Source organism: Phyllopteryx taeniolatus, chromosome 1 (genome assembly GCF_024500385.1).
Source record: "Phyllopteryx taeniolatus isolate TA_2022b chromosome 1, UOR_Ptae_1.2, whole genome shotgun sequence".
Taxonomy (NCBI): domain Eukaryota; kingdom Metazoa; phylum Chordata; class Actinopteri; order Syngnathiformes; family Syngnathidae; genus Phyllopteryx; species Phyllopteryx taeniolatus.
The window spans coordinates 50454026-50480951 of NC_084502.1; the positions used below are offsets into that span (position 1 = coordinate 50454026).

General features: G+C 44.6%; 1 protein-coding gene across 3 annotated transcripts in view; it reads left to right on the forward strand.

Annotated features, from left to right (window-relative positions):
• The first annotated feature begins 1056 nt into the window (after window positions 1–1056).
• The window catches only part of plxnb3 (plexin B3), a 170511-nt gene continuing 144641 nt past the window's right edge, over window positions 1057–26926 (forward strand). For all 3 annotated transcript variants that reach the window (XR_009784597.1, XM_061747936.1, XM_061747945.1), the window contains exon 1: window positions 1057–1219. Coding sequence is in view for 2 of the 3 variants with exons in the window: in XM_061747936.1 (XP_061603920.1) it covers window positions 1072–1219 (148 nt within the window). In the remaining variant the exon portion in view is untranslated. The remainder of the gene's footprint in view (window positions 1220–26926) is intronic.

Below are 26926 nucleotides of genomic sequence, written 5' to 3' on the forward strand. Positions count from 1 at the left end.
GTCTTGTCCTATTGTGTAAAAGCATAATAAACGTCCACAATAATCATCCATCCATTTTCCGTACCGCTGATCCTCACCCGGAGCTGGAGCGAGAGGCGGGGTACACTCTGAACTGCTTGCTAGCCAATAGCAGGGAACATATAGACAACCATTCACACTCACATTCACACCTACGGGCAATTTAGAGTCTTCAATTAACCTAAACATCCACAATAGTATTTATTTATTTTGATTGATTGACTTATTTAAGGCTATTTTAAACAACTGCTTAGTTGCATGAGGAAAGTTTTTTTTCAGTGTCCCTGAGGGCAACACGTATTTAGACAGCCACCGATTGTGCAAGGTGTCCCACTTAAGGGCGGCACTGTGAGTGACTGGTGAGCACATCTGCCTCACAGTTCTGAGGACCCGGGTTCAATCCCCGGCCCTGCCTGTGTGGAGTTTGCATGTTCTCACCGTGCCTGCGTGGGTTTTCTCCGGGCACTCCGGTTTCCTCCCACAACACAAAAACATGCATGGTAGGTTAATCGAAGTCTCAATTGTCCGTAGGTATGAATGTAAGTGCGAATGGTTGGTTGTTTTTATGTGCCCGATTGGCTGGCAACCAGTTCAGGGTGTACCCTGCCGCCTGCCTGCAGTTAGCTGGGAGAGGCTCCAGCATACCTGCGACCATAGTGAGGATAAGCAGTGTAGAAAATGGATGGATTCTTTAAGAAGTACAGTTTTTAAAAAAAATCCTAAGTGTAGGAGCAGTGTTAAAATTCCAACTATGCCTGATGTTACAGTGGCGTACAATAATATTCCATTTACTTTTTGGGAAATGAAGCCTCTGCCTCGTTTTTGATGAACACTTAAATCTTCTACGTGACTGTATTTTAATGTTGGTCATGATGGTAGTACTTAGAGAGCCAAGTCTTTTTTTATGTCGTACTTGTTAATATACATTTTATATTACCATTATTCATAAACTAAATATGCTGGGGAGTGTTGCAGTCGAAAAGTAAAACTTGCGTCCTGACCACACAGTTCGAATACCCGCTGCGCCGGTACAAGGCCGCAAAGGCGCGTTAGATGAGAACCGCGCCGCGCCGCGGCGCAGCACAGGCGGGCGGGGCGGGGTCCTTGGTGGACCTGTTGTGCGGCTACTCAGGCGGATCGTGGCGCAGATTCACTCGTGGGCGTCTCGAAGTTTATCGCGCGGACTGCCAGCTCGGCTCAGGTGAGTGCAACCGAACCTCGCAGTTTTTTCGGTCCAACATGCGGTTCCGAAGGAATGAAGGTGCGCGCTCCCGTGTGCGTGAGACAGGCGTGTCAAACGAGACCCACCAGACTGTATAAACGCTCAGATTTAAGCTTCCAGCTTTCTTAATACGTCACGCAATTGAAGACAATGGAATCCAGTCCTAACGGAAACGAGTGTGTCGTTGGTTCGGTTCGACGACTTGGCTTATTTGTGAACGTGTTTGGTGTGTGTTCGTCATGTTTGGATCCGAACACGACGTGAGCACGTTTAATGTGTATGTGTTAAAGTGTAATGTGCAATGGAGTCTGGTCGAGCATTTGGGGTCTTTGGACTTGTTCGTGTTTTGGTTCCGAGGCGAAATAAGTTCTAATGACTGGCAGGAGGTCAAATCCAAGCCATGCTTGTCCCGGCACAGCTGCACTAGTGAATAGTTGACATTCCAACACACGTAGCCACGCTCGTACATTTGAAGTGTTTTGTTGTCTGTTTTTTTTTTTAAACAAACAAAGTACACAAGAACAATACAAAACATCGAGTTGAAATGTCTACATAAGTACAGTCGAACAAAACGAAAACAAAACTGGGAGACTAAGGGGCTCGCAGCTGTCTGCAACCCGTGGCTCCAGAGCCGTATTTGGCTCTTTCACCCTTCTGGTGTGGCTACTTTGGAAAACAAGTAATGAGTATTTAATTTAAATGTTTTTTTGTTTTTTGTTTTTTTTAAATCAGTCAGTCGCAGAACACGGGATATTTTTTTCCACACAGTGAAGTGAGTGAATGTTCATCTTTTAGAAGTTTTGTCTAGAGGGTAGCATCTATGACAGGGGTGGGTTAACTTTTTGGCTCAGGGGGCACATTGACTTTTAAAATTTGACAGGTGGGCCAAGCCAGGACCAGATATTTACATATATATATATATATATATATATATATATAAAAAAAAAATCTGAGACAAAACATCTGAGGTGTTCATCACTCAGGCGGGGTCTGTTGGATGTTTTCTTGGTGTTCATCACACTAAAAGTCTGTTCCCACACGTGGCACCAAACACCACAAGCATCCTCTGTGTCGTCTTCTGGATTTTTGGAAATTTGTCTGCACTTAATGAACCATAAAACTCACCCGGTTTGAGAGTGGAACTTCTTTTTTAAGACAGTATCACACTGGAGATCAATCAGTTCCATCTGCAGCTCCTGTGGTGCTGTTTCAGGGTCTTGTGTAAGGGGACATGACACCAGCTGAAGTGACTTGTCAATTTTTCCCAAATCAGGTCTTTTGTAGGAAGAATCTTGGTTTTGAAAGCTCTGATGTTTGTATACATTTCACGCACAAACTGGTCTTTCCCTTGTAGCTTGTTTTTTAATTTTTTTTAAATCAGTTTATTTGAAAGGGGACAATGCAATTTCATAAAACACATGAAGTACACATTGTTAAAAAAGCCAGAATTAGCCAGAAGGCTAGTTTTCATCTGTAGTCCCCCCACCTTCACGCTCAGCTCATTCATATGTCAGTATGTCCACAGCAAAAGCTAAACCACAACGCCACATAGCTCAGTTGTCAAAATTGTCAGTTTTCTCCAGTAACGCCAAAAAAGAGATCCTATTTGAGCTCCCACACTCGATGGCACACTTTCCCCGAACTTAATCAGCGGTCATTTGAGTGGTAAATCAAGTCTGGTGATCAGCATACGATGCCGAAACGCCGTCGCACGAATAAAGTTAAGGAGTTTTATAACTGGCTTTACTCCATGGTGAAGCTGCACTACATATTTACAAAGTGCTTCCTGGTGGATTATGCAGTGTAGGAAATTTACCTCCTGCTAAGGGTTGTCCTCTTTTAGCAGCCTGATGTTCTTTCCAGTCAGATTTGGCGATTCTTCTGTCCATCCATTCTCAACACCGCTTATCCAGTTCAGGCTCGCGGGGCGCTGGAGCTTATCCCAGCTGACTTCGAGCGAAAGGCGGACTACACACTGAACTAGTCGCCAGTCAGTCGCAGGGCACATATAGACACGGACAACTATTCACACTCACATTCAAACCGTCACTGAGTGGGAACTGAACCCACACTACACCATCAGTGACTGATTTGGCAACCATCTGTGGTAATGTTGGCAAGCGTACTCCAAGGTAGCTTGTGCCTCTTGATGACACCCGACACGCTGTCATAAAATCCTCTCCTCGCGTTTTTCCCTTCAGGGATTCCATGGCCAAAAACTCCTCCGTTATCTCGAAATTGTCATTAATCCCTCTGATAAAAATTAAAAGCTGAGCGGTATCATTATTTTCATACAGTACCAAGGAATACAATGTAAATGACTCTGCTTTTTTTGCTAGCTAAGTCATCAATAAAATAATTCTACACGGCGAGTCACTGTCCTGTGTGATAAGCTGATCTCAAATTTGTTCTTGCTCTCAGGACACAAGATACTTGCTGTGTCTACCATGCATTCTTTCAGAAACTCCTTGGGAAAGAGACTTGCTGATCTTTGCTCATTTGAATGCCAGCAAAAAACTAGCCTTGGTGACTGAATCTTGGATGGCAGTTTGTCAGATAAAGGTGTTTTGCTAAGCCTGCAAGCTTGATTTTAACCGCTGAGTCGTAGCCAACAGTTCCTGCGTTGACTAGCTGTTAGCATAATCAGCATGACTGGTAGAAAAGTGACGGCTGATGTTATGTTCCTCTAAAACCGCAGTGGTTTCTTAACAAATTAGACATACAGCCTTTGACCGGACTTCAGTGAAAACGTATTTAGTAGTCAATTCTATATTAAACACTCGGCACTCACTGTCGACTTTTCTTTTCTTTGGCCCACTCATGGTTGAAGAAGGGTTCAGAGCGGTAGCAGAGTACAAACAGAACAGCCAAAGTCAAGTCAATGTATCACTGTACCTACTGCACTACCTGGTGGGACCACTGGGCATTAAAGCACAACCTGGTGGAACCACTGGGAATTACAGGACAAGTTCAAATGAATGTGGTCATGATTTTGATATGATTTGGGCGATTCAGTAGCAATCTTTGGCGGGCTGGATTGAAATTATCAACAGGCCGGATGTGGCCCACGGGCCGTAGTTTACCCACCCCTGACCTGTAAAATAGTTTGAAGGTGACGTCTCTCACTTTGTAAGTAAGTGCTTTCTAGGCAAGATGCAAGTCGTTTTTCAGTCTTGATCTTAATATAAGTTATTCCAGTAAAAAACTGCTGGATGTTTGGAAACAATATCCAGTTGCGGAGTTAGAATGTTTTTATTGATGGGGTGGCCAAGGCTAATTGTGGGATTTGAGAGACTAGGACAATGAATTTGTTTCTCAAACGATCAATTGCAATTGGAATCTCTAAATGTCGAAATATATTTTAAGTACACACGAAGCACACAGTAGCAGGTAATTAACAATGTACAAAAGCAATAATTTTCAACAACAAACATTTTTACATGTGTGAAAATGCACAACCCACACAATTTTAGTGTTTTACAGTAATACTTAATTATATTTCTAGTTTCATATGTACCTGTGGCTAGAAAGCAAATGTGTGGAGTCTCTGTCGCAGAAATGCACGGGTGCAGTGAGTAGATTGGGCAATCGATGATTTCCAACAGCCTCTCAAGATATACAGTATGCACTTGACCGTTTCCTCTTATTTGTAGCCATCCGCTTCTTCCTCGACAATCGTGCCACCATTTTGTGGTTAAATAAAAAAATAATACAGTACAGTATATGGGTTCAGTTCCCACTCAGTGACGCTGTGAATGTGAGTGGGAATGTGCCCTGTGACTGACTGGCGACCAGTTTAGGGTGTAGTCTGCCTTCTGCCCGAAGTCAGCTGGGATAGGCTCCAGCGTCCTGCGAACCTAACCAGGATAAGCGGTGTTGAAAATGGATGGATGGATATTGTTTGTGGAGCCGCAAAAGCCAATAGATGGTCGCAGTTTTTCTGTTGCAGCGCATCGGTTGATGTGGCATGCACAATTGCTTAGTTTGTGGCGAAGAGACGCTGATTTATTTTTGTATTATAATTTTTTTTAACTATTTCTTTTGGTGGGGGGGGGGGGGGGGGGGTAAATGTCAGTCGCTTTCGGCAGGCGACGCAGTGACACTTGGTGTGCGACAGTCCTTACTTACACTCACAGTTACTGACATTCACACAGTTACGCATTCACAGTTATCCATCCATCCATCCATTTTCTGAGCCGCTTATCCTCACAAGGGTCGCGGGCGTGCTGGAGCCTATCCCAGCTATCATCGGGCAGGAGGCGGGGTACACCCTGAACTGGTTGCCAGCCAATTGCAGGGCACATACAAACAAACAACCATTCACACTCACATTCACACCTACGGGCAATTTAGAGTCTCCAATTCATGCATGTTTTGGGGATGTGGGAGGAAACCGGAGTGCCCGGAGAAAACCCACGCAGGCATGGGGAGAACATGCAAACTCCACACAGGCGGGGTCGGGGATTGAACCCCGCTCCTCAGAACTGTGAGGCCGACGCTCTAACCAGTCGCCCACCATGCCGCCCATACACAGTTAATTAGTCCTAATCTGTTACGGCTGAACCCTACTGAACTGTTGTGCAGTGTGCGTGGTTTGGCAACTGTTTTCATGAGTGGCCGATCAGTTGGTCACTGTTTTTGTCACGATTACAAATCTGAATCGCCGCCGCATATCGTCGCAGGTTACAGCCACCTAAAATGCATATACACTATTTCACTCACGCTAAAAATACATTTCTGGGTTTTTACACAAGCGGGACACTAAACAGCCGCCACACCACCCATGCCAAATAATTGTGCTTTACATCAATACTTAACTATATTCATAATGTACAATGTGCCTGTGGATGAAAAAGCAAAGCTTGTGACCAAAACGTACGTGAACGGCACGTACCTCGCTGGGTATGTTCAAATGAATGGCGTCAGCAAGATTCCGTTAAAATATCCACACTCACGGTTTTCCCCACGTCCACGCTCTTTAGCAGCCCGCCTCTTCCTTAACTATTAGTCTATCTTTTTATGGTTTGAAAAATGTATTAAAATACAATTTACTGTCTGTACAGCATCATACACCTATACAGGCTTGCTAGTCATGGCGTCCATATATCCAATTGCGCAGTATGCGGGGTCGCGTTGGCTACTCTTATTTTTATGGGATGGTCCAGTCCAATTGGGTTTGATCTCATCACGCAGTGTGCGGCAGGCCTTACTCACTCACAGTCACTTAGTTAATCACACTCATAGTTAGGTTACACAGTTATTCATTCAGCTACTTTCACTTACTACTTACACACGTTTACTCACATAACACAGTTAAGGAATCAAGAAGATTATTAAATGACAACTGCAGCTAACTACAAAATTTCAGGTAAGTTGACCTACTGCCACTTTGAATAGCAAAAGCAGTGCAGGACGCAGCTTGTTCTGGATCTGTCTTACCATCATTTCTAATTGAGACGAATTGCGTCCTCCCTTGATGGAACTAAATTATATAAAAATATTAGCGTAATAAAAAAATGCAACCACCTTTAAAAAACAACAACAATAACAACACATATGATCAGTAGCCAACATTTCAAAAGATCTAAAATTTAAAGTGCTTCTATCGATGTTCTGGTGATGGGCTGTGTTGTGCCTGAAATTCTCTCTCCTGAGTAGTCTCAGGATGGGAGCTTCCATTTTGTCTGTCTGTCTGCCTTATCCTGTTTTGCTTCTCCTCACAAAGAAGTCATATGTCATGTCCCTCTGTCCTCTCACTCGCGACTGACCCTATGAAAAAATAATCCAGTCAGTTTTGTTACTCCTAGCACCACTTCACACACTCTTGGTGGCCAGTTTTGGGGTGCTTCGACTGCCCTGGATCCCTTGGTGTGGGTGATGTCCTGTCGGCCGGACCGTTCTTGGGTTGGCCCCTGCCCTCCCCTCCCCTCTTGGCTTGGCTGGGTAGGGGTCATCCATCACCATCGTGAAATTCCAGGACACCTCTCAAGTTTATTGTGCATGCGAAACAGTGTCCATTCACTTGCATATGTCCGCAGACACTAGGGCTGGGCTATTAATCAAAATTTAATCGTGATTTCGGTTTTGGCTTCTCACAATCATAAAAACCTTATAATCAAAGAAAAACGATTTTGCCGCGGCGCGTATTGTGTATGCTAGTTCCTGCGTAAATGGACCCTGTGTTGTTTGTAGCAAGCGTGTGACGCATGTTCTTCTGTCGTCCCTGAGCATACTTGAAGTTTTTTATCGACACCCCAGTTGGAGTTTACTGTAAAACTAAATGCACAACAACAACAAAATTGCACACGTATGTTTAAATACATCGTTGTAGACCCTGTGCTGTGGTCTGCAAATGTGTTTCTCACAGTGGAGAATGAATTCTCTCATATTGCTGTGGAGGGGCCAAATGCTAGGCTAAGTTTGAAAGCCGTCAGCTCATTGTTAAGATGCGTGTACACAGTACTTTGACAGGGAAGTGAAGTGGCTGTATGCTAATGATAAACATAGTTTTTCATATTTTTTTTGTTTCGTTTCTCTTTTTATCTCAATGTTTAAGACTGAAGTAAAGGGATTTATACTGATTGAATTATATATGAAGATTTGCAGAAAACCGTTACATCCATTTGCATGATCACAACTGCCATGTAGCTCAACTTAAGACCTACCTTACATTTCAGATTAAAAAACAAATTTAGGTTTTTTAAAGATAATGATTGGGGTGTTTAGATCACGGCATGTCGCCGATCTTTGTCAACTGTGGGCCTGTGAAGCCCCTTGATACAAATAAACTTGACAATGGGCCAATTATTATGCCAATAAAATCAAATAGCTTTCCTATTTGTTATTCATTCTTTTGTATGCTGCTCTATCATGTACTATAGAGAGCAATATAGTTTACAAAACTACTTGTAAATGTAAATCTCTTTGTGTGTGTGTGTGTGTGTGTGTGTGTGTGTGTGTGTGTGTATAAATGCTTACATTCAAATATCTCCTTGAGTACATGTAGCTTTTGGCCAGGATGCTGCAATGATAAAATATTGTCAGTCTACTGCCAAATGTTTTCGTGGTCACTAGGCCCTGTCTCGATAATGACTATATCGACTTATCGTTCAATAAATAAAATGGACATGAGTTTTTCCGTAAGCGATAAATTCTCATTGTTGTGGTGCGTCGGCGTGCGAATCACATCGTGAGCCGAAAGAGTTGGACGGCTGTGTCATTTGCTGCTAGTGGGCTCATAGAACGCCGGGGGAGCGGTACACTCTTTAAACGTTAGCGCTAGTTAGTTAGTTCCCAATTAGCACAAACACAGTGAACGTTAACTGTTTATTAAGCATAACCTCAGTGGCACACATTATTCAGCCAGTAGTTGACAACAGCGACAGCATATTTGATTGACAGGTGAATGGGTCATCTTCAGCGGAGCGGATCTATTCCGATCGGGTGTATACATGCTGTACACGATATTTAATTGGAACAGCCGTGTAACATGCGCGTTGTGTAAATGATGATGCCACCGAGCATTTACGTTGAGATGAAGCATGTATAGACAGCTTTTACCAGTTCTTTTCTGAATGATGGTATACATGGAGAAAATTTACTTCTGATCGGTTTGGCAAATTCTCCGGGTACTCCGGTTTCCTCCCATGTTCCCAAAACATGCGTGGTAGGTTGATTGACGATCAAGGATTGTTGATCCTTGTGAGGATAAGCGGTACAGAAAATGGATGGATGGACGGTTTGGCAAAAGGAGTATTGCACCCCTGTGAAACCGAATGAAATTCCATACGGATTTGGCCTGTTTATTTTTTAATTTTATTTAGTATTGAGGTGTTTACTTTATATGGAGCATTTTCATTCGGTTTGGGCTTCTAAATCGATTATAATCAGAATAGAAGGCTTTAAAAGCAAAAACAATCTAATAAAATGAAAAATAAGGGCAGGCCTTATTTTTCATTATTTCAGAGATTATAATAAAACTATCGTTTATCGTGATATATGTTGGGAAAATATCATCTTTTAAAATGTTTTTATCATGACAGGCCACGCTTTTTTTTTTTTTTTGCTTTCACATCAACAAAATGCTGATTTTAAATGAAAAAAAAAAGACTGGTGAACTTGTTTAATATGCAAAACTTTAAATTCTCTGTCTCTTTGTTTCTGTCTGCTGTAGCTAGCCTGTAGCCCTCTCTTCATTAACATGACAATTTCACATTGGAAATTTTGGAAATGTTGGTTCAGGAGCCATGTAATATTTTCAGTGGTGGTGCAACAATCTTTTGTGTCGCATTGTGGATAATTGATTGCACAAACATTGGTTCCTACCTGTGCGGTCTGAGTCGCATGAAACTGCCCTGCATGAGACGAGTGGGGATAGGGGCAATGCGGGCGCAAATGCGCCCAGCAGATCAGCGAGGGGCACAGTCTCTCATTACTCAAACAAATGCCTGTCAGATATCCAAAAACTTTTGGAGGTATTGCTGACAGAGACTTTTTTTTATATAAATACAGTGAACCCCCATGAGCAGCACGATGGAAGACTGGCTAGCATATCTGCCTCACAGTTCTGAGGACTGGAGTTCAAATCCCGGTCCCGCCTGTGTGGAGTTAGCATGTTCTCCCTGTGCCTGTGTGGGTGTTTCTCCGGGTATTCCGGTTTCCTCCCACATCCCAAAAACATGCGTTTTAGGTTGATTGAAGACTCTAAATTGCCTGTAGGTGTGAATGTGAGTGCAAATGGTTGTTTGTTTGTATGTGCCCTGCGATTGGCTGGCAACCAGTTCAGGGTGTACCCCGCCTCCTGCCCGATGATAGCTGGGATAGGCTCCAGCACGCCCGCTGGATTATTGTATTGTTATTATTTATTATTATTATTGATAAACAACAACAACAACAATAATAATAATAACAAAAAGGGTTCCATGCAAAAGTGCACTTTTTTCATCCAGGGCAAAAGGGACAATTCTGAAGCACAAGTACGGGGCAGTCTCTGCACGCCCCTGATCTGGGGCTGCTTTGTTCCTTATGTACCTTGACAACTTGCTGTGATTGATGGAACCATGAAGTATTTTCCAGAAAACCCTGAAGGACAATTTCAGTCATCAGTTCGTGACCTCAAGCTGAAGTGCACTTGGGTTCTGCAGCAGGACAACGATCCAAAACACACAAGCAAGTCAACTTCTGTATTGCTTAAAATGTTTTTAAAAAATTACGGTTTTCGATTGGCCTTGTCAAATTCTGGACTTGAATCCGATTTAAATGCTGTGGCATGACCTTAAAAAGGCCGTTCATGCTCGAAAACCCTCCAGTGTCGCTGAATTAAAATAATTCTGCAAGGAAGAGTGGGCCACAATATCTCCACAGAGATGTGAAAGACTCATTGCCAGTTATAGAAAAGGCTTGAGTTCAGTTGTCGCTGCTGAGGGTGGTCCAACCAATTATTAGGTATTATTAATAAATAAAATCACAATTTAAAAAAAAAAATTGTTTACTTGGATTATCTTTGGCGGCACGGTGGCCGACTGGTTAGAGGGTCAGCCTCACAGTTCTGAGGTGCGGGATTCAATCCCCGTCCCCGCCTGTGTGGAGTTTGCATGTTCTCCCCGTGCCTGCGTGGGTTTTCTCCAGGCACTCCGGTTTCCTCCCACATCCCAAAAACATGCATTAATTGGAGACTCTAAATTGCCCGTAGGCATGACTGTGAGTGCGAATGGTTGTTTGTTTCAATGTGCCCTGCGATTGGCTGTCAACCAGTTCAGGGTGTACCCCGCCTCCTGCCCGATGACAGCTGGGATAGGCTCCAGCACGCCCGCGACCCTAGTGAGGAGAAGCGGCTCAGATAATGAATGGATGGATGGATGGATTATCTTTTTCTGATTTTTATTTTTTCTTGATGATTTTAAATGTTAAAGTGGGGAAACTGCAAAAAAAAAACAATAATTTGAGAAGGGGCAAATACTTTTTCATGGCACTGTAAGTAAGGTAACCAAAAGCTTATTAATTTGTAAATATGTGTAAATGCAATTTAAAATTAAAATAAATTTTTAACTACATTTACGTCTCAAAGTGTCACTAATTAGGGTTGGGCATCGTTTGAATTTGAGCGATTCTGGTCCCGATTCCTTATTTCAATTACGGTTCCAAACGATTCTGATTATTTTAGGTGGCTGGGTCAAAAAAGTTTAAATGGTTTAAATAAAGGGTGTCCAAATTATGGACATCCATTTTCTTAGCAGCCCACAGCATAGACTAAAATGAGCATTTGACTCAGGGTTCTCTATAACAAGTATCAATATCAAACCTATGAACTAAAAGGCAATGTATGTGGAACTAACCCAATTGACTTAATATTCACAAATTAATGTTTCAGCTAAAAGTTAAATACAGAATTGTTAAAATTGTTATTTGGGACTGTTTTATCACGTCAAATGGTTTATATATATATATATATATATATATATATATTTATTCTTTTTTTAAACTTCCTGTTTTAAGCTTGTAGCCTTTTATTTTGAAGGGTACGCACCAGAACTCAGCATTTTGGCACAAAACGTAACTTCACAAAGCACCGGTGATTTTTAATGGATGGAACCAAATGCTATGAAACGTTGATTCCTTTCCCTTCCCACTGATGAGGCACAAGGTTTGTGTTTGTGATACTGTGAGACAACACAATTCATTGTGTGATGTAAATTTGTTCGGGGTCGGTGGACTAGGCATCGAAACTAGGAAATACAATTTTTTAATTTGAACGATTCTGGGAGAACCGGAACAGTCCCGGTTCCAATCGGTTGTCGATGCCCAACCCTTGTCACGAGAATATGACTAGTCCACATGTTATGGGGTCACCGTGGTTATCTTTTCCCAGGCACTGCAATATTTCACTACAGCCCTGCATTGTGTGTTGTGTGTGTGTGTCTGTATCTGTGTTTTCCATGCACGTTTTGTTTAATGTAAACTTTAAGGTCCTAAAATGAAGCCCTCTGTGTGGGTGACATTTCCGCAGCCACACAAACCTCATCAGGTAATATTACCAGAGCCTCACCAACGACATCATTCATTGTTAGTGTAATGAAGATTATTCAAGTCTAAAATGCATTTGACTAATCTGCAGGCTTTAGTGCACATTCAGATTACTGCAGGTACTTAAAATCCAACGCACACACACACACACACACTTGTGTGGCATCTTTCAAAATGAGCCTAACTGAGATTGTGTTGCTTGTCAGTTTTGTGAATGTAACAGATGGTCACATGACAGGAAGTTGACGTTAACCTGTCTGAGTACTTCTGTTCTAATACAATCTGCCAACCATCTGTTTTACTCACTGATCTGTGTGTGTGCTTCGTACATGTATTATGTATGTGCACAGGTGTTCCTCCTGAAGGCACGCACGCACGCACAGGGGAGATATCGGACGCTGAAGTCCAGCATAGCCCACACAGCCCTTTTAGATAAAACATTATAAGCATTATAATACACTATGTGTCAAAATATAGGATAAACGTCAAACTAAATGAGAGACAGTTCATTGTGGTGAATGAGAGGCTCAAAAATGTGTTTAGCTGTTTAATCTTGGCAAGATTGGTTTGATAAGCATATCCAGGTGCATCTCACTAAATTTTAATATTGTGGAAAATTTCATTTCAGTATATATATAACTTCACTACACAGTGTAGCGTATATTGGTTTTGGATAAAACGTAATTAAGAGAAAAAAATAAGCCGGAAGCGACACCTATGTTGCTTCCGGTTTAGCGTGATTTTACGTTTAACATTATCAAGCTATTTTTGTCTCGAAAAGGGAACCATGTCTCTTTTTAGATGTGTAAAAAAAAAAAAAGTGACAAAAAACCTCTATGTCTCGGCGTCTTTGGCACAACTGCGGCAGTGAGGTCAGCTATCCGAGCCTCCGCATCATCTGACGTTGCAACATCAAGGAGGCGGGTTTCAGCTAAGTTTAAACGTGCGATGGTTTCTGTCAGTTGTTCAGCTTCCAGTCTGCTCTTCACCCGAGCGTCCTCTCGGTCGCTCCATTTTAGTTGGGATACCCAGTTCAGCACCTTGCAACCAAGCGTTCGACCGAGATTTTTATCTTTTAAGGTTTTGTGCTCGGTGTTGTGCGATGTTGTTAGTGAGGTCTTCAAGGCTAGCATCTTTGACAGATTCTGCATAGTCTTTTGTTAGATTGCTCACGAGCTCCTCTAACGCGTCAAGATTATCATATTGCCTGGGGCTTTCTGAAAATTCCGCCATGATTACGTTGCGTGTGCAGTAGCTGTACACGGTACGCAACTGAATTGTTAGTATTGTAAGCTCATTTAAGCGGTGTGTCTAATTTGGAATAGAGGCACAATATTAGCGGTGTAATTAATTGTTAAACAATTAAATAGTGTTCGTAAATTATAGTGTGAGGTTTTATCACACGTAACTGTGTGTTCGAGTGTGCGTACAAGCAGTGATCATAGAGCAAAGTTCTTGACAGCATCAAATTATGCGCACACAATTTATTAGATCAAATTAAAATTGCTGCGTGAGGTTTGGCAACGGCACGGTGAACGAATGGTTAGAGCGTCTGCCTCACAGTTCTGAGGACCGGGGTTCAATCCCCCGCCCCGCCTCCGTGGAGTTTGCATGTTCTCCCCGTGTCTGCGTGGGTTTTCTCCGGGCACTCCGGTTTCCTCCCACATCCCAAAAACATGCATGGTAGGTTCATTGAAGAATCTGATGTGAGTGCGAATGGTTGTTTGTTTGTATGTGCCCTGCGATTGGCTGGCAACCAGTTCAGGGTGTACCCCGCCTCCTGCCCGATGATAGCTGGGATAGGCTCCAGCACTCCCGCGACCCTAGTGAGGATAAGTGGCTCAGAAAATGGATGGATGGATGGAGGTTTGGCAATTTAATCATTGATTTAAAATAATTATCAAAGGTACTGTGGTGAGTGAAAGGAATCAGCTTAATAACTAAATTTGAAGTTAATTGCCTAATTCAACAAAATAATTTATTTAGCTTTGATAAATAAAATTTTGTTATGATTAGGTAAAGAAATCGATTTGACTGTGTGTGATGACTATCACTGAGCAAGTCAATTCAATTTGTGAAAGCAATTTAGAACTTTAGCAAATTCAAATAAGTTTTATTTCACTTCGGTAAAGAAGTTAAATGTACTTACAGTATAATTAGGTTTGTGAATTAATTGCTTGTATGACTGCCAGGCTAACCGGGAGCAAATTAGGGTTCAGTATCTTGGCCAAGGACACTTCGACATGTAGACAGTCGTAGCCAGGATTTGAACCAGTGACCCTTTGATCACTGGACAACCTGCTCTACCTATTGAGACGCAGCCGCCCAGGTTGCCCTTGGTCGCTATGGTAACAAAATGACACTCACACACAGACAGACTGCCACATCCAAGATGGCTGCTACACTGCCTAGGTTTATTGCAAAATATCGTTAATTTTGTGTGTTTGGGTTCGATGAAACTTGGTATCGCCTCACATGGGGCACCAATACGTGGCGTATGTTGGTTTTGGATAAAACGTAATTAATTTATGAGACAAAAATAAGCTGCAGGCGTCGCTTTCGGTTTAGCATGATTTTACGTTTCACATTAAAGTTATTTTTGTCTCGAAAGGGGATAAACCACAGTGAAACAATGCAGAGGAAGAAAAAAAAGTTACAGGTCAACATTCATAAAGCAGGTCGAACTTGTGATGTAGGTGTGAAGTGAGAGCGTGCAAGTGGCTATGCGGAAGCTAGGAGTTCCTGTTACCGTTATTTTGAACCCAAATATGCACCAGTCTGTACTTTAGTAGACCGCACGTTGGACTTACGTTGCGTGGAACACAATTTAGGCAGGCTGGTTGGTCTGCCGGATGCTTGGCCAGAGTGCCGAAAAGGGTGGTTTGAAGAAAAAGGAGGAGAAAAAAGGAATAAGCAAAAGGAAAATTTCAAGTGCAGGACGGCTGGAGCCCTTCATTGGCGCTGGTCGCCACGTGTTGGGAGCAAACCCGCGCCGCACGTTTCCTTCCTGACAGATCTTTGTCCTGAAGCTGCCCCACACACACCCAAAAGTGTAGTTTCGGGGTGCTAGCACAGTGCTCCTGCGGCGGGGGAAGGTCCGGTGTGTCTCAGTCACCTCATGGTGAGAGGTGGGGCTCCCTGGCTGGACGCCAGTGGCTTTGGAGAGTTGAGAAACCAGAGCGAGCGAGCCTCGAACAAAGGGACTTCGGCCTTTTATGCATAGGAGAGAGAGGGAGTGGCCCCAGGGACCACAAAGGGAGATAGACCGCACCACTTAGTATTGCTTTTCCATTCTAGGATTATTTTGTGGTTTGAAACCAGTGTAAATAAAAAATATGATTGGATGAAGAAATCGATTTCCAGCTTTGCATTGTCACACACACATCCTGTGTAATCCATGTAATGAGTGTTTCAATTTTATGTGATGGCTGAGATCATTTAATATTTGCGATGTAGCATTTGTGTTGTGTGGGGTGAAACATCTAATCCGTTTCAGCTGACAAACAGATTTAACATCAGACATTCAAATTCTAAGAAATACAATCACTAGGGACACTGGTGTGGCGGTAAACACTGGGAGCATCCATGAAAAATTCTGAAAATATCAAAACAGATTTAAATTTGGTGAAGACTGTCACTAGTGCTTCCGCAGTTGGAGTAACTCTCCACCACCTGTGGGTGTCTCTTCTGTTCCATCCATTGTCCCAGAGGGCTCGGCCGCGTTTTTGCATGGCATTTTCTTATATCAAAATAACAACAATATTTGTTGCTGATTGAGCCTTATTAAAAAGGTGGCAAATATCGATTCCATTGCTGTCAAACTGTCTGGAGCAGACACACTTGAAAAGCGGGTTTCTCCAATTCTTGTTCATCCAGCCAGTGTCCAGAAAAAGGGTGTTTGTTGGTGCGACTCTTATGACTGGCTGAGGGGGGTGGAATGACTCGTAATTAGTTTAGCGTCCGGGTGAGAAAGCAGTTTTCTGTGTCTCTACTTTGTTGATGAGATTATTCAGACTGGCTGGTAATTAATATAGCGTCCGGGTAAGAAACCACATTTCCTGTGTCTCCACTTTGATAAGTGGCCCAGGCCTCCCTTAGATGTCTTGTGTACACAGACCGCTCAGCAGGTCAGGAGGCAGGTGCTTGTGGGTCTTGGGTGCCATCTGGTTAGGTAGCATGTCTGTTACATATTAACCCCTTCGTCTGCTTGATCCGGCTTGATGGCGGGTCTAGGCAACGTCTCTTTGGAAGATGGCACAGGTTGGCAGGAACATACAACAATGCAGTTACCAAAGTACAACATTAGTGCATATCACCCCCCCTCTGGCTATAACAGTTGTCAATGACAACTTCTTACTAATTCGGGGCAGGGGAGAAGCTAACACTAAGGGAAAACATTGGCTAGTTGTAGAGTTCTCAGTAAAAATCAACAATCAACAATCAAAAAACAAAAAGAGAGAAACTCAACCTGGTTCTAAAGAAGAAAAAGAAAGAGGAGGAAGCTATCTTAAAATTAGCACACAGGCGGAATAACAGTCAGGTGTAGAACCTGATTCATCAGTCAAGGAGAGGAAAGCTGCCAAGTAGAGGTTCTAATCTTGGGGACAAAAGAAATCTTGATCTAGATTCAAAAGGGGGTGGCGAGGTCCGGGGGGCCATTTATGTCCTGGAGGACCTCCTCCACTTTCTTTCAGGTTCGGGTTCAGCTGTTCTTTTCCTACAGAAAATATTGGGCAGCGTATTTGAGCATTGATTTAGAAGACTGCAGTCTTTCGATAGAGCAGGTATGCGATGCCGAAAGTCATGCAGTAACCGAGGCTAACCAAGGCTATTAAGATGTTGTCTGCCGCAGACGTTTGAGCCCCTTCAAATTGAATTTGGTTGAGCGTTTCAGGATCAACTTCGAATTTGTATTGTCCGAAAAAGTTAGAAATCTCGATTTAGCCGTCATAAATGTCAGCTGGCAGGTGGTAAAGGGTGACATCTTCAATATGTAAAATGCAATCTTTGGGAACGTCGAGCCACATGGTTTGATTTGGCAGGGCGAGTCTCGTTGTGGTATCGTGGTGGTCGTAACTCAGAGTTGCGCTGAGGGCTGGTGTGTTGACGAGCCATTTGGTATCAACAATTTCCGTGTGAGTAGTAGTAACCTGGTAGTAGGGGTAGCTTCTGCTCGACACTGCGACCCATCCTTCATGGGCTTCAGGCCACAGATCCCATCCACTACATCTCGGATGAAAGGCTTACTGTGACACAAGTAATGAATGTCTTTGGTGAGGATGCACATATGCAAATTTGGCGCCAGATACAGATCAGGATTACTGATGCATGTACCCTGTTGTGACGTATAGGATTACTATCATGATAACTGACCAACTCTGGAGTGTTGACTCGGACGAGAGTCGATAATTGGGAGAGTAACCAGAAAGGCTATTTCTCGGAACTCAGGGTTGACATACAAGACAGTGGAACTCCCGAGAGAAAAAGCCAAGTGGGCTTGGACAGGACTAATGGAGCTTGCTAGAGCTCTATAAAGGATGCTTTCGACTAGGCTAAGGGGTACCAAGTAAGGAGGAATTCTACCCATTGCTAAGTTGTCTATGGATGAAGAGATTTCTCGTATCATGTCATTCATCAATGTGGTAACAATCTGTGGGTGAGCGTAATCCGTTTGGACCATTGACAGCAGTTTGCTTATTGTCTGTCTAGTTTGATTCAGGATGATGCTGTGAGTGTTCAGGACCAAGATCGTGCCTTTGAGTGTTTCGCCGAAGGACTGGAGGTTATCGGCTTGTCTATTCATGCTCCGTCGGATGTTAGGAATTTTGGCTTGAAGTTACGCAATCTGTTTCTTAACAGCGTTTAAGATAATGGCGTTGATCGTAGAGGTTCTTATGCTGAATAAGGTGTCGAGGGATGCGGCAGCCATGAGCAGGCCCCCTACGAAGCGTTTTGATCGTCTGGGGATCCCGCTGAGGTCGGCCTGAGTGACGGCAAATTTCTCTCATTGTTGGAGCATCTGTGTAGTGTTGGAGGCGGCATGGCTGACAGCGTTGTCAGACCAAGTGGTCTGGCGTAGCTGATTTTGGTGGACGTCCCGACGTGTTTCAGGTATACTTCTTGCGGTTTGAGGTAGACGAACACTTTTTGGGTGTGGGTTCGACATTTGGTAATAAGCAGCCCTGGTTGGTCCTTCAGGGAGATTCCGGAGGTGGGTCCCGGCCAAATAATTTCAGGTTGTGCAGTAACGGGAAGCAGCTACAGCGTGAGCCTCAGCAGCAGCATAATTTTTTCCTGGTAACGAAATGAGAACAGGCAGGTGACTTTACGGGCTTGGGGTCAATTTAATGGCGCGGCTTAGAGTTTTTATAGGGGGTTGAAAACTTCCAAGGAGCACCAGCACTGAGTCCGAGCCAGAGTCCAGGCCTTGATCAGGTTTGGTGTTGTAAACATAGGTTGTGTCAAACTATAATTCCTGTGGGACCGGATCTACTGGTCCCTTGTCGTTGGGACCGACCTCCGGTCGGGTCTCTGGTGAAGGACTCGGTGGTTCCTCACCGGGTCCATTGGACGATAGTGTCTTTTTATTTGATTTCGATGAACCCACTTCAAAAGTGTGCCTTTGCAGCCCTGGTTAATTTTAATTTGGTAAGCGACGGGCGAGAGTTTGTTTACAATCTCGTAGGGTCCCTCCCAGCGGGGGAGGAATTTACGAGATATGGGTCGTAGGGTTTTGTGGTTGGTATTGCCTGGTTGTGCAAACGGGTAATATCACAACTTGTCCCCTACCAGGAATTCATCTTGTGAAGCTTTCTGGTCATAATACGCCTTCTGGCCTTCCGCACTATTCCCCAGATGCTGCTGGGCAAAGGCGAATGTAGCCTTTACATGGCCATGTAGGTCAGTCATCTATTGGTGAGTCGTATAGGCAGTGGTTATGTTGGCCTCACCAATTTGGTATAACAAGTGCAGAGGCAGTTTCATGCGTCTTCCTGTCATAATTTCGAAGGGTGACACTCTGAACTCATGTGGAGTGGCTCTGATGGCCATCAGTATCAGTGGGAGTTTTACATCCCAGTCTTTTGTGGTTTGAGGTCTCAAACTTTTTTAAGAGGTTCACCGCTTAATGATTAGCATGCTCTACCTGCAGCTGGGACTTGATCCCAAGGAGCCACCTCGCCGGTGAAGTGGGTTCCCCTGTCCGAGTTGATCCGAGAGGGCAACCCATATATTGAGAACACATGGTTCATCAGCAAGTAGGCAGTAGTTTGCGCCATGTCGGTGCAGGTAAACACTCTATCCACTTCGTGAATGCTCATGTGACTGTGAGGAAGTATTTATTTCCTCATGTCTCCCACCCAGTCGATTTGGAAGTCAGACCAGGGGAATGCAACTCCTCTCTGTTGGAGAGGTGCTCTGTGGTTGGGGTTTGTTGGCATAAATTCACAGCATACCAGACAGCCTTTGATGGAGGCTGCTACATCTTTGTACTTGTGTGGCCAGTATAGTACTTGTCGCAGGTGCTTTTTGCCTTAACACTGCGGTGTCCTGCACAATGTGGGTCAGCATCACCCCCCCTTTGGCTCTGTGGGAGCACAAACCTTGGTAGGGCGTGGTCCTCTGGGACATAAACGAGCAGGCCCTTGACCAGAAGCAGCTTGTCCCTCTAGAGCCACAAGTCCGCAAGGTCTTGGTCGGAAGTCAAGTCTTTGGGTGCAACAGGGTTTGCGTCGGAGTCTAAGAGCCAATTGGAAAGCTTGGTGAGTGCCGGGTCCCTGGATTGTTGAGCGGTCAAGTCAAAGTCATGAGACGCAGGGGCGCCAGGTATGGTCAGCAGAGTTTCCGGAAATTTCGATGGACCAGCGGCTCGAGACTACAGTTAACGACTGGTTAGGTGGGAGGGGAAGCCATGAGGCATCAAATTTCCACAGGGTGCTAAGGAGGGCACCTTGTTTTGCCAAAGAGTCAGTCAAGTCGTTAAAAACCTTATCTGGTCCCGGAACGCGAGAGTGTCCTCGGACTTTCTTCCAGTAGACATGCATGTTATTCGAATTAATCAGGTTGTTGCATGTGACAATTAGGTCGCGGTGTTTGACAGGTTTTCGACGGGACGTAAGGAACCCATTGCGTTGCCATGTAGGTAAATGGCAGGTGAAAGCGAGACGTGCATAATTTGAGTCAGTACAGATCACCAAGGTGGTGATTTTGTGTTCCACTGCTATGATTAAAGTTATTAGGATGCCGGCAATTCAGCATATTGTGAGGAGTGCGGGCCCAAATGGAATTGTTGTGGCTCCCACGGCATGTCGCCAACCCATGCAATGCCGACGCCAGTTCACAGCTGCGCCTGGTGGAGGAAGGAACAACCGTCCACATAAGTCGTTATCATGTCACGGCACACATTGTCATCGAAATAATGATGGTGTGTGCAAACAGGCAGCGGCAATGCAGGGGTGGGAGGTTCCGTGGGCGAGTCTGTAGACAGACAGTTCTGGCAGGCGGCCAAGCCCGATGCCAAGGGGAGTCTGGAGTTTTTAGCATAGTGGAATTGAACATTGCAGCTTTGCAACGCCATGAGCCAGGCCGCGATAGGAGCGTTGGTGACGGTCCCTTCTCTAATGAGTTGGTTGTGAAGGAAGGTAACCGAATGGTGGTTCGTGTCAATGATCACTTTTTGGCCTCCAATGTAGTTGGAGAAATGCTTGATGGCCCAGACAGTGGACAGCAAGGCTATTTCACAGTCACAGTATTTAAGTTAGGGACCGTTTAGAGTTTTGCTCACATAGGCGACAACGCGTTTGTCTTGGTCGTACATTTGGTAAAGACCGGCACTAAGCAATGGTCCGAGAAACCTGCTCCGAGGAAGAATTATTTTTCACTGTCAGGGTACACAAGACATGGGGCAAAGCATAACTGTTCTTTTCGGGACTTCATCGCGGCTTCTTTCTCGTCACCCCAAATGGGATGTCGCTTCGTATGCGGTTGTGAATTTGCAGCACGGTGGTCCTGGAAGAGTCTAGGAGGTGTGGCATGCAACGACAAACCCAGATCATTACACTCTGGCGATGGCTGAAAGAACGCTTGGGGACCGGTCACTGATTGGATAGCGCGCACGACCAGCCAAATACGGAAGCTCACAGTCGACGCTTTTACTATAACTTCGTCTTCGCTCAAAACTTCGCAAGCGTCCGGAATGGTTTGGCCCAACTTAAGGTTTAATGGTTGAAAAACAGGGTTAGGGGAATCGGTGTTAGTGCGCGAGCACAAAACATTGTTAATGGTGTCAACTTGAATGGCTAGTCAGACAAGTACATCCGCGCCTAAGTAAGTTTTATGCGGCAAATTGGGGACTACGAGGAAGCAATGAGTTAAGGAGCGTAGGTTCCATTGCAGGTTCAGGGCACACACTCCCACTGCAGTGACCGCAGACGGCGGTGCGGTATTAAAGAAAAAGCGGAAGGTTTTCGGTGTTAATTGAAGGTCAGGGTGCTTCAGTCGTAGGGTGTCAAACAGTGCTTGCGAAATTGCCGATTTGTCCGCCCACAAGGCTAGGATGACGTCGGGCAGTCATGCAAATTAATCCCAACAGCAACATTTGGGCAATAGTGCTCTTCTTGCGGTGGTTGGACGAGATGGCAGAGAAACATGTCGAGTTCTCCAAGTCGGTTCAGTGGTGGTGAGGTGGCTACAGGGGACTTGGCGGTGTCGTCAAGGGGGGTGTTGTCACTTGAAGGAGTGCGGCCTGACAGGTCGCAGTCCTCAGAGTGGTCCAATACCAGGCACCGGTCTGAGGACAGTTCCCGAGTTGTTGGTGATAAAGCCTGTTCCACCTGTGCCCAAAGCAGAAGATTTTTGTAATCAATTAGTTGCTCGAAGCGGCAGAGGAGATCTTGGCCGATGAGCAGGGGGACTGATTCAATTGGCGACGCGTAGACCGGATCGACTAACGTCATGGGGCCAGTTGTCCAGTGGAGCATTGTTAAGCTGTTTAGTTCGGTGTTAGTCACTAAGAATACGTGGATAGTTAGTGCGCAGCATTGCAGTTGGAGGTCCTGGCCACTGGCTTCTAGCAATGTCCAAAGCTGATTGAACACAGCATGGGACATAACAGTGATGTCTGCTGCGGGGTCAATCGGAGCTTCACGGACAAGTTCAAGTGTAACGGTTAAATAGAACCGAGAAGTACCTTCAACAGTTAGTTCGCCCAAAAGCTGTCGGAATGGCAGAACGTTATTCAGTAGCGTAATGTCACGGGGCCTCCCCTGGGTCTAGTCTGATGACTAAGACATCACGAGAGGGGTGTAGGGATTGGTCGTCACAAAGTGGTCCGCTAAGGTGAGGTCATCGTGGGGTCGTCCGGGGTCACAGAGGGATTGGACAGGTCGTTAGGGGAACAACGGAGGTTCCCCGGTTGACCTGTCGCATCCTCTGTGGCTTTGTTCGACTCAGTCAGGCCTAGTCATAATGATGGGTTTCGCTTTTTGTCTTTGGACAGGCTGCGGAGTACCTCAAGTAATTCTTCTGCCACAACACTAAGTTCCCTTTGGGAGCTGTGAGCTCGGGGGTCCTTATCCCAATTGTCACTAGTCGTTTTAGGGTCTTGGTTAGACGAGTCAGATGTAGGCTGGTCATTGCGTGTACCCTGTTTCGACGTGTAGTTTTGGCGCAAATTCGACTTACGGTTATTCCATGATTTAGATCTATCCTTGGATTGGCGTTGTTGGTTACGTGGACCATTGATATACCCGAGCCGAGATTGGTTGGACTTCTTTTGGTTGTCGGGTTTAACATTGCCAAAACGTTGTGTGTCAGTCGCACGCGTGTCGCACGCGTGTCGCACGTAGCTCCCGCTAATTCCATCTGCAGCGGTTCGTTTTTGAAGAAGACATTTGTGTTTTCGAGGGAGGGTGTTTTTGTTTTGCGAAACCTTTGGCGGCCAGTGCACGCAATTGGGCATGGGACAGCGTGCACGGGCACGCTGCCAGGCTGGTGGTGGTAAACACTGGGAGCATTCACCCAGTACACCCTGAACTGGTGGACAGCCAATCACAGGGCACATATAAGCAAACAACCATTCACACCTACGGGCAATTTAGAGTCTTCAATCAACCTACCACGTATGTTTTGGGAGTGAACAGTACTAAAAACCCGTTCACAACTGGTATACACGGTACTGTTTAGCAAGGGTTAGGGTAGAGTTTTTCAGCCAGTAGTGGAGGATGAGTTTTGGGTTCGTGTTGCCATGTAGCCTGAAGCACGCTATTGTAAAGTAATAATGCATACATATAGAGCGCTTTTCAAGACACCCAAAGACGCTTTGTAATTGCACACGTTCATTCAGTTCACATTCACACCCTAGTGGTGGTAAACTATTAACGTATGTAGCCACAGCTGCCCGAGGGTAGTCTGACAGAAGCGTGTTTGCCATTCTGCACCTAGGGCCCCTCCGGCCACCACCAAACATCTATCCATCCATCCATCCATTTTCTGAGCCGCTTCTCCTCACTAGGGTCACGGGCGTGCTGGAGCCTATCCCAGCTGTCATCGGGCAGGAGGCGGGGTACACCCTGAACTGGTTGCCAGCCAATCGCAGGGCACATACAAACAAACAACCATTCGCACTCACATTCACACCTACGGGCAATTTAGAGTTTTCAATTAGCGTGCATGTTTTTGGGATGTGGGAGGAAACCGTAGTGCCCGGAGAAAACCCACGCATGCACGGGGAGAACATGCAAACTCCACACAGGCGGGAGCAGGGATGGAACCCGGGTCCGCAGAACTGTGAGGCTGACGCTCTAACCAGTCGCTCACCGTGCCGCACCACCAAACATTCAACCACATTACACACTATGCTGTTGTAATCCTTGAGGCATTAATCAGTAGTGAAAATTTATTTATTTATTTTTTTTTTACCTTGCGCTGTGGTGTAGTGGGACCTTATTTGAATTTGCTAAAGTTCTAAATTACTTTCACAAAATGAATTGGCTTACTCAGTGATAGTCATTACACATAGTCAAATCAATTTCTTTACGTAATCATAACAAAATGTTATTTATTTATCAAAGCTAAATAAATTATTTTGTTGAATTAGGCAATTAACTTCAAATTGAGTTAACAAGCTGATTCTTTTCACTCACCTGGACTACAGGCGCCATTGTGTGAAATTCCCATGGCACCTTCGTAGGTGGTTGGAGAAACAGCTTGTGACTCATTTAGAACATTTCCATCTTTGGAAAAGGAAAAGTGTTTCCTCACACTGCACCATAATGCTCGCCGCGGCTTCTCTTCTGCCACCAGGATGTTTTGTCTGCCAGTAGTGCCGGCGTTTTGGTGATTGCATCACAGCTTAATCAAGTTATCATTGATACAATCGAGGCGGCACGGTGGCCGACTGGTTAGAGCGTCAGCCTCACAGTTCTGAGGTGCGGGGTCTCCGGGCACTCCGGTTTCCTCCCACATCCCAAAAACATGCATTAATTGGAGACTCTAAATTGCCCGTAGGCATGACTGTGAGTGCGAATGGTTGTTAGTTTCTATGTGCCCTGCGATTGGCTGGCAACCAGTTCAGGGTGTACCCCGCCTCCTGCCCGATGACAGCTGGGATAGGCTCCAGCACGCCCGCGACCCTAGTGAGGAGAAGCGGCTCAGAAAATGGATGGATGGATGATACAATCGATTGATTACTTTTTAAAACAATTTTATGTCTTCCGGGAGGCCAATTTGCCGAGCACAGATCGATGTAGTTGGATGATTGTAGGACTATAAATCGATCCATTGATGTAGTGGATGTATCGTTACATCCCTAGTGTTTTGTAAAATGTAGCCAGGCTCTCTTTGTAAGATAAGTGTTCCGTTTTGTCACCCTACTCCATAGCCCAGCCATATGAAGAAGACGGGAGATTGTTGTCGCATGGACTAAACAGTCATTACTTGCCAGAAATTTGCGCAGCTCCTTAAATGTTGCTGTTGGCCTCTAAGCAGTCTTGCTGACCAATTTCCTTTTCGTCTTTTCATAAATTTTGGAGGGACATCCAGTTCTTGATCATGTCACTGTTGTGCCATATTTTCTCTACTGTTGTCACTGTGTTCCATGGTATATGTAATGCATTGGAAATTCTTTTGTAACCTTATCCTGACTGACATCTTTGAACAATGAGATGCCGTTGATGCTGTGGAAGCTCAATGCAGATCACTGTTTATATGCTATAAGATGTGACTACAAAAATGTCAAGAAAAGCATAAAACAGCTGAACTTTTAGTGTTAGTCAGAGGCGCTTTTTTATAGCACAAAAATGTGGTATTTGAACAGGGCAGGGGTGTGTAGACTTTTTATACCCAATGTATCTGGAAAAGTAATTGCCGCCTTGTTAAACCATGAGATTTTGGAAAGCTGCATTTAATTTCACTGGTTGCACCCATGGCTGACTACTGTCAGATTTTTTTAATTCAAGAAAACACTCAAATAGTCCCTGTAAAACAAAGTGCAACAGTGATAATATAGCTTCAGTTCTCAGGCATTGTCTCTCTTCCCACACTGGGAGGACTTAGAACCGTTTGCTTTACATACCGGGCGGTGGCATGCAAAGAATATTGGGATGTGCGAGGCTAGGAAGCACGATAGCGGAGTGTCCTACGCTAAAAAAGCCAGAATTTGAAGGAGGCTTGAATCATGACACATCTGATTTGTTTTTATTTTTTTATTATTATTATTTTTTTTATAAATTAAAAAAATAAAATAAAAAAGTCTTTTTTATGTTCACTGGTCATTCTTGCACTTTTGTGACATTTGTGACAAGATGATTGTCTCATGCCTCCGTCACAATGAGGCATTGATGCATGACATTAACCACACTGGACAGGAAGTCACACGGACTCACATGTGCTCTGCCACTTGTGTTTTGCCAACAGGAATGTCCTAATGCTGTTGCGTGTGTTTTCACAAGGGGAAAGTATGGCGCTCCTGCAGAACAACTTCAAAGGGACACAGAGCTCACGTGTGTGTATGTGTGTGAGAGATGAAAGAGGTGCTGGTTTGATTCCTCAGGGATGCCCAGCCGCCCCCTGCTCATCTGTGCTAGGACCATTGGGGTTTGTGTTTTTGTGTGTGTGTGTGTATGTGTGTGTGTGTGTTTGTGTGCGCGCGCGCACATATCTTTGGATGTGCATATTTAATTTTCCTCACAGGATGAGTAATGACTAAAGTATCTTTCTGTCTCTGTCCTTGTCCCCCCCTTCTCTCTCTAACTCTCGCTCTCTCTGTCTCTCTCTCTGTAGTTGAAGTTCAGTTCTTGTTTCAATTGTTGTGCACCAATTCTTTCACTTTAATGTGATTTGGATGATGTCATCCTATCATTTCATTTCAGCTAACGAGCAGTAAATGTCCAGAAATGACGAGGGTGTGTACATTGTGTGTCACTGCTTTTGTCACATGATCACCTGCTTTGGTGATTAGTGATTTTGGACTGTTCCTGCCACTGGATGTTGAATGTCATCCACCTTGCCTGAACAGAAGAGTGGAGACAAACCAGAAAGTCACAAAATGGAGTGTTGCCTTATTGTTGATCCCAGATTAGGGCGTGGCCCATCCCCCAACCAGTTATAACACATACACACACACACACACACAAAAGCGTGTGAATGAAGCGTCCTTAAGATCACCAA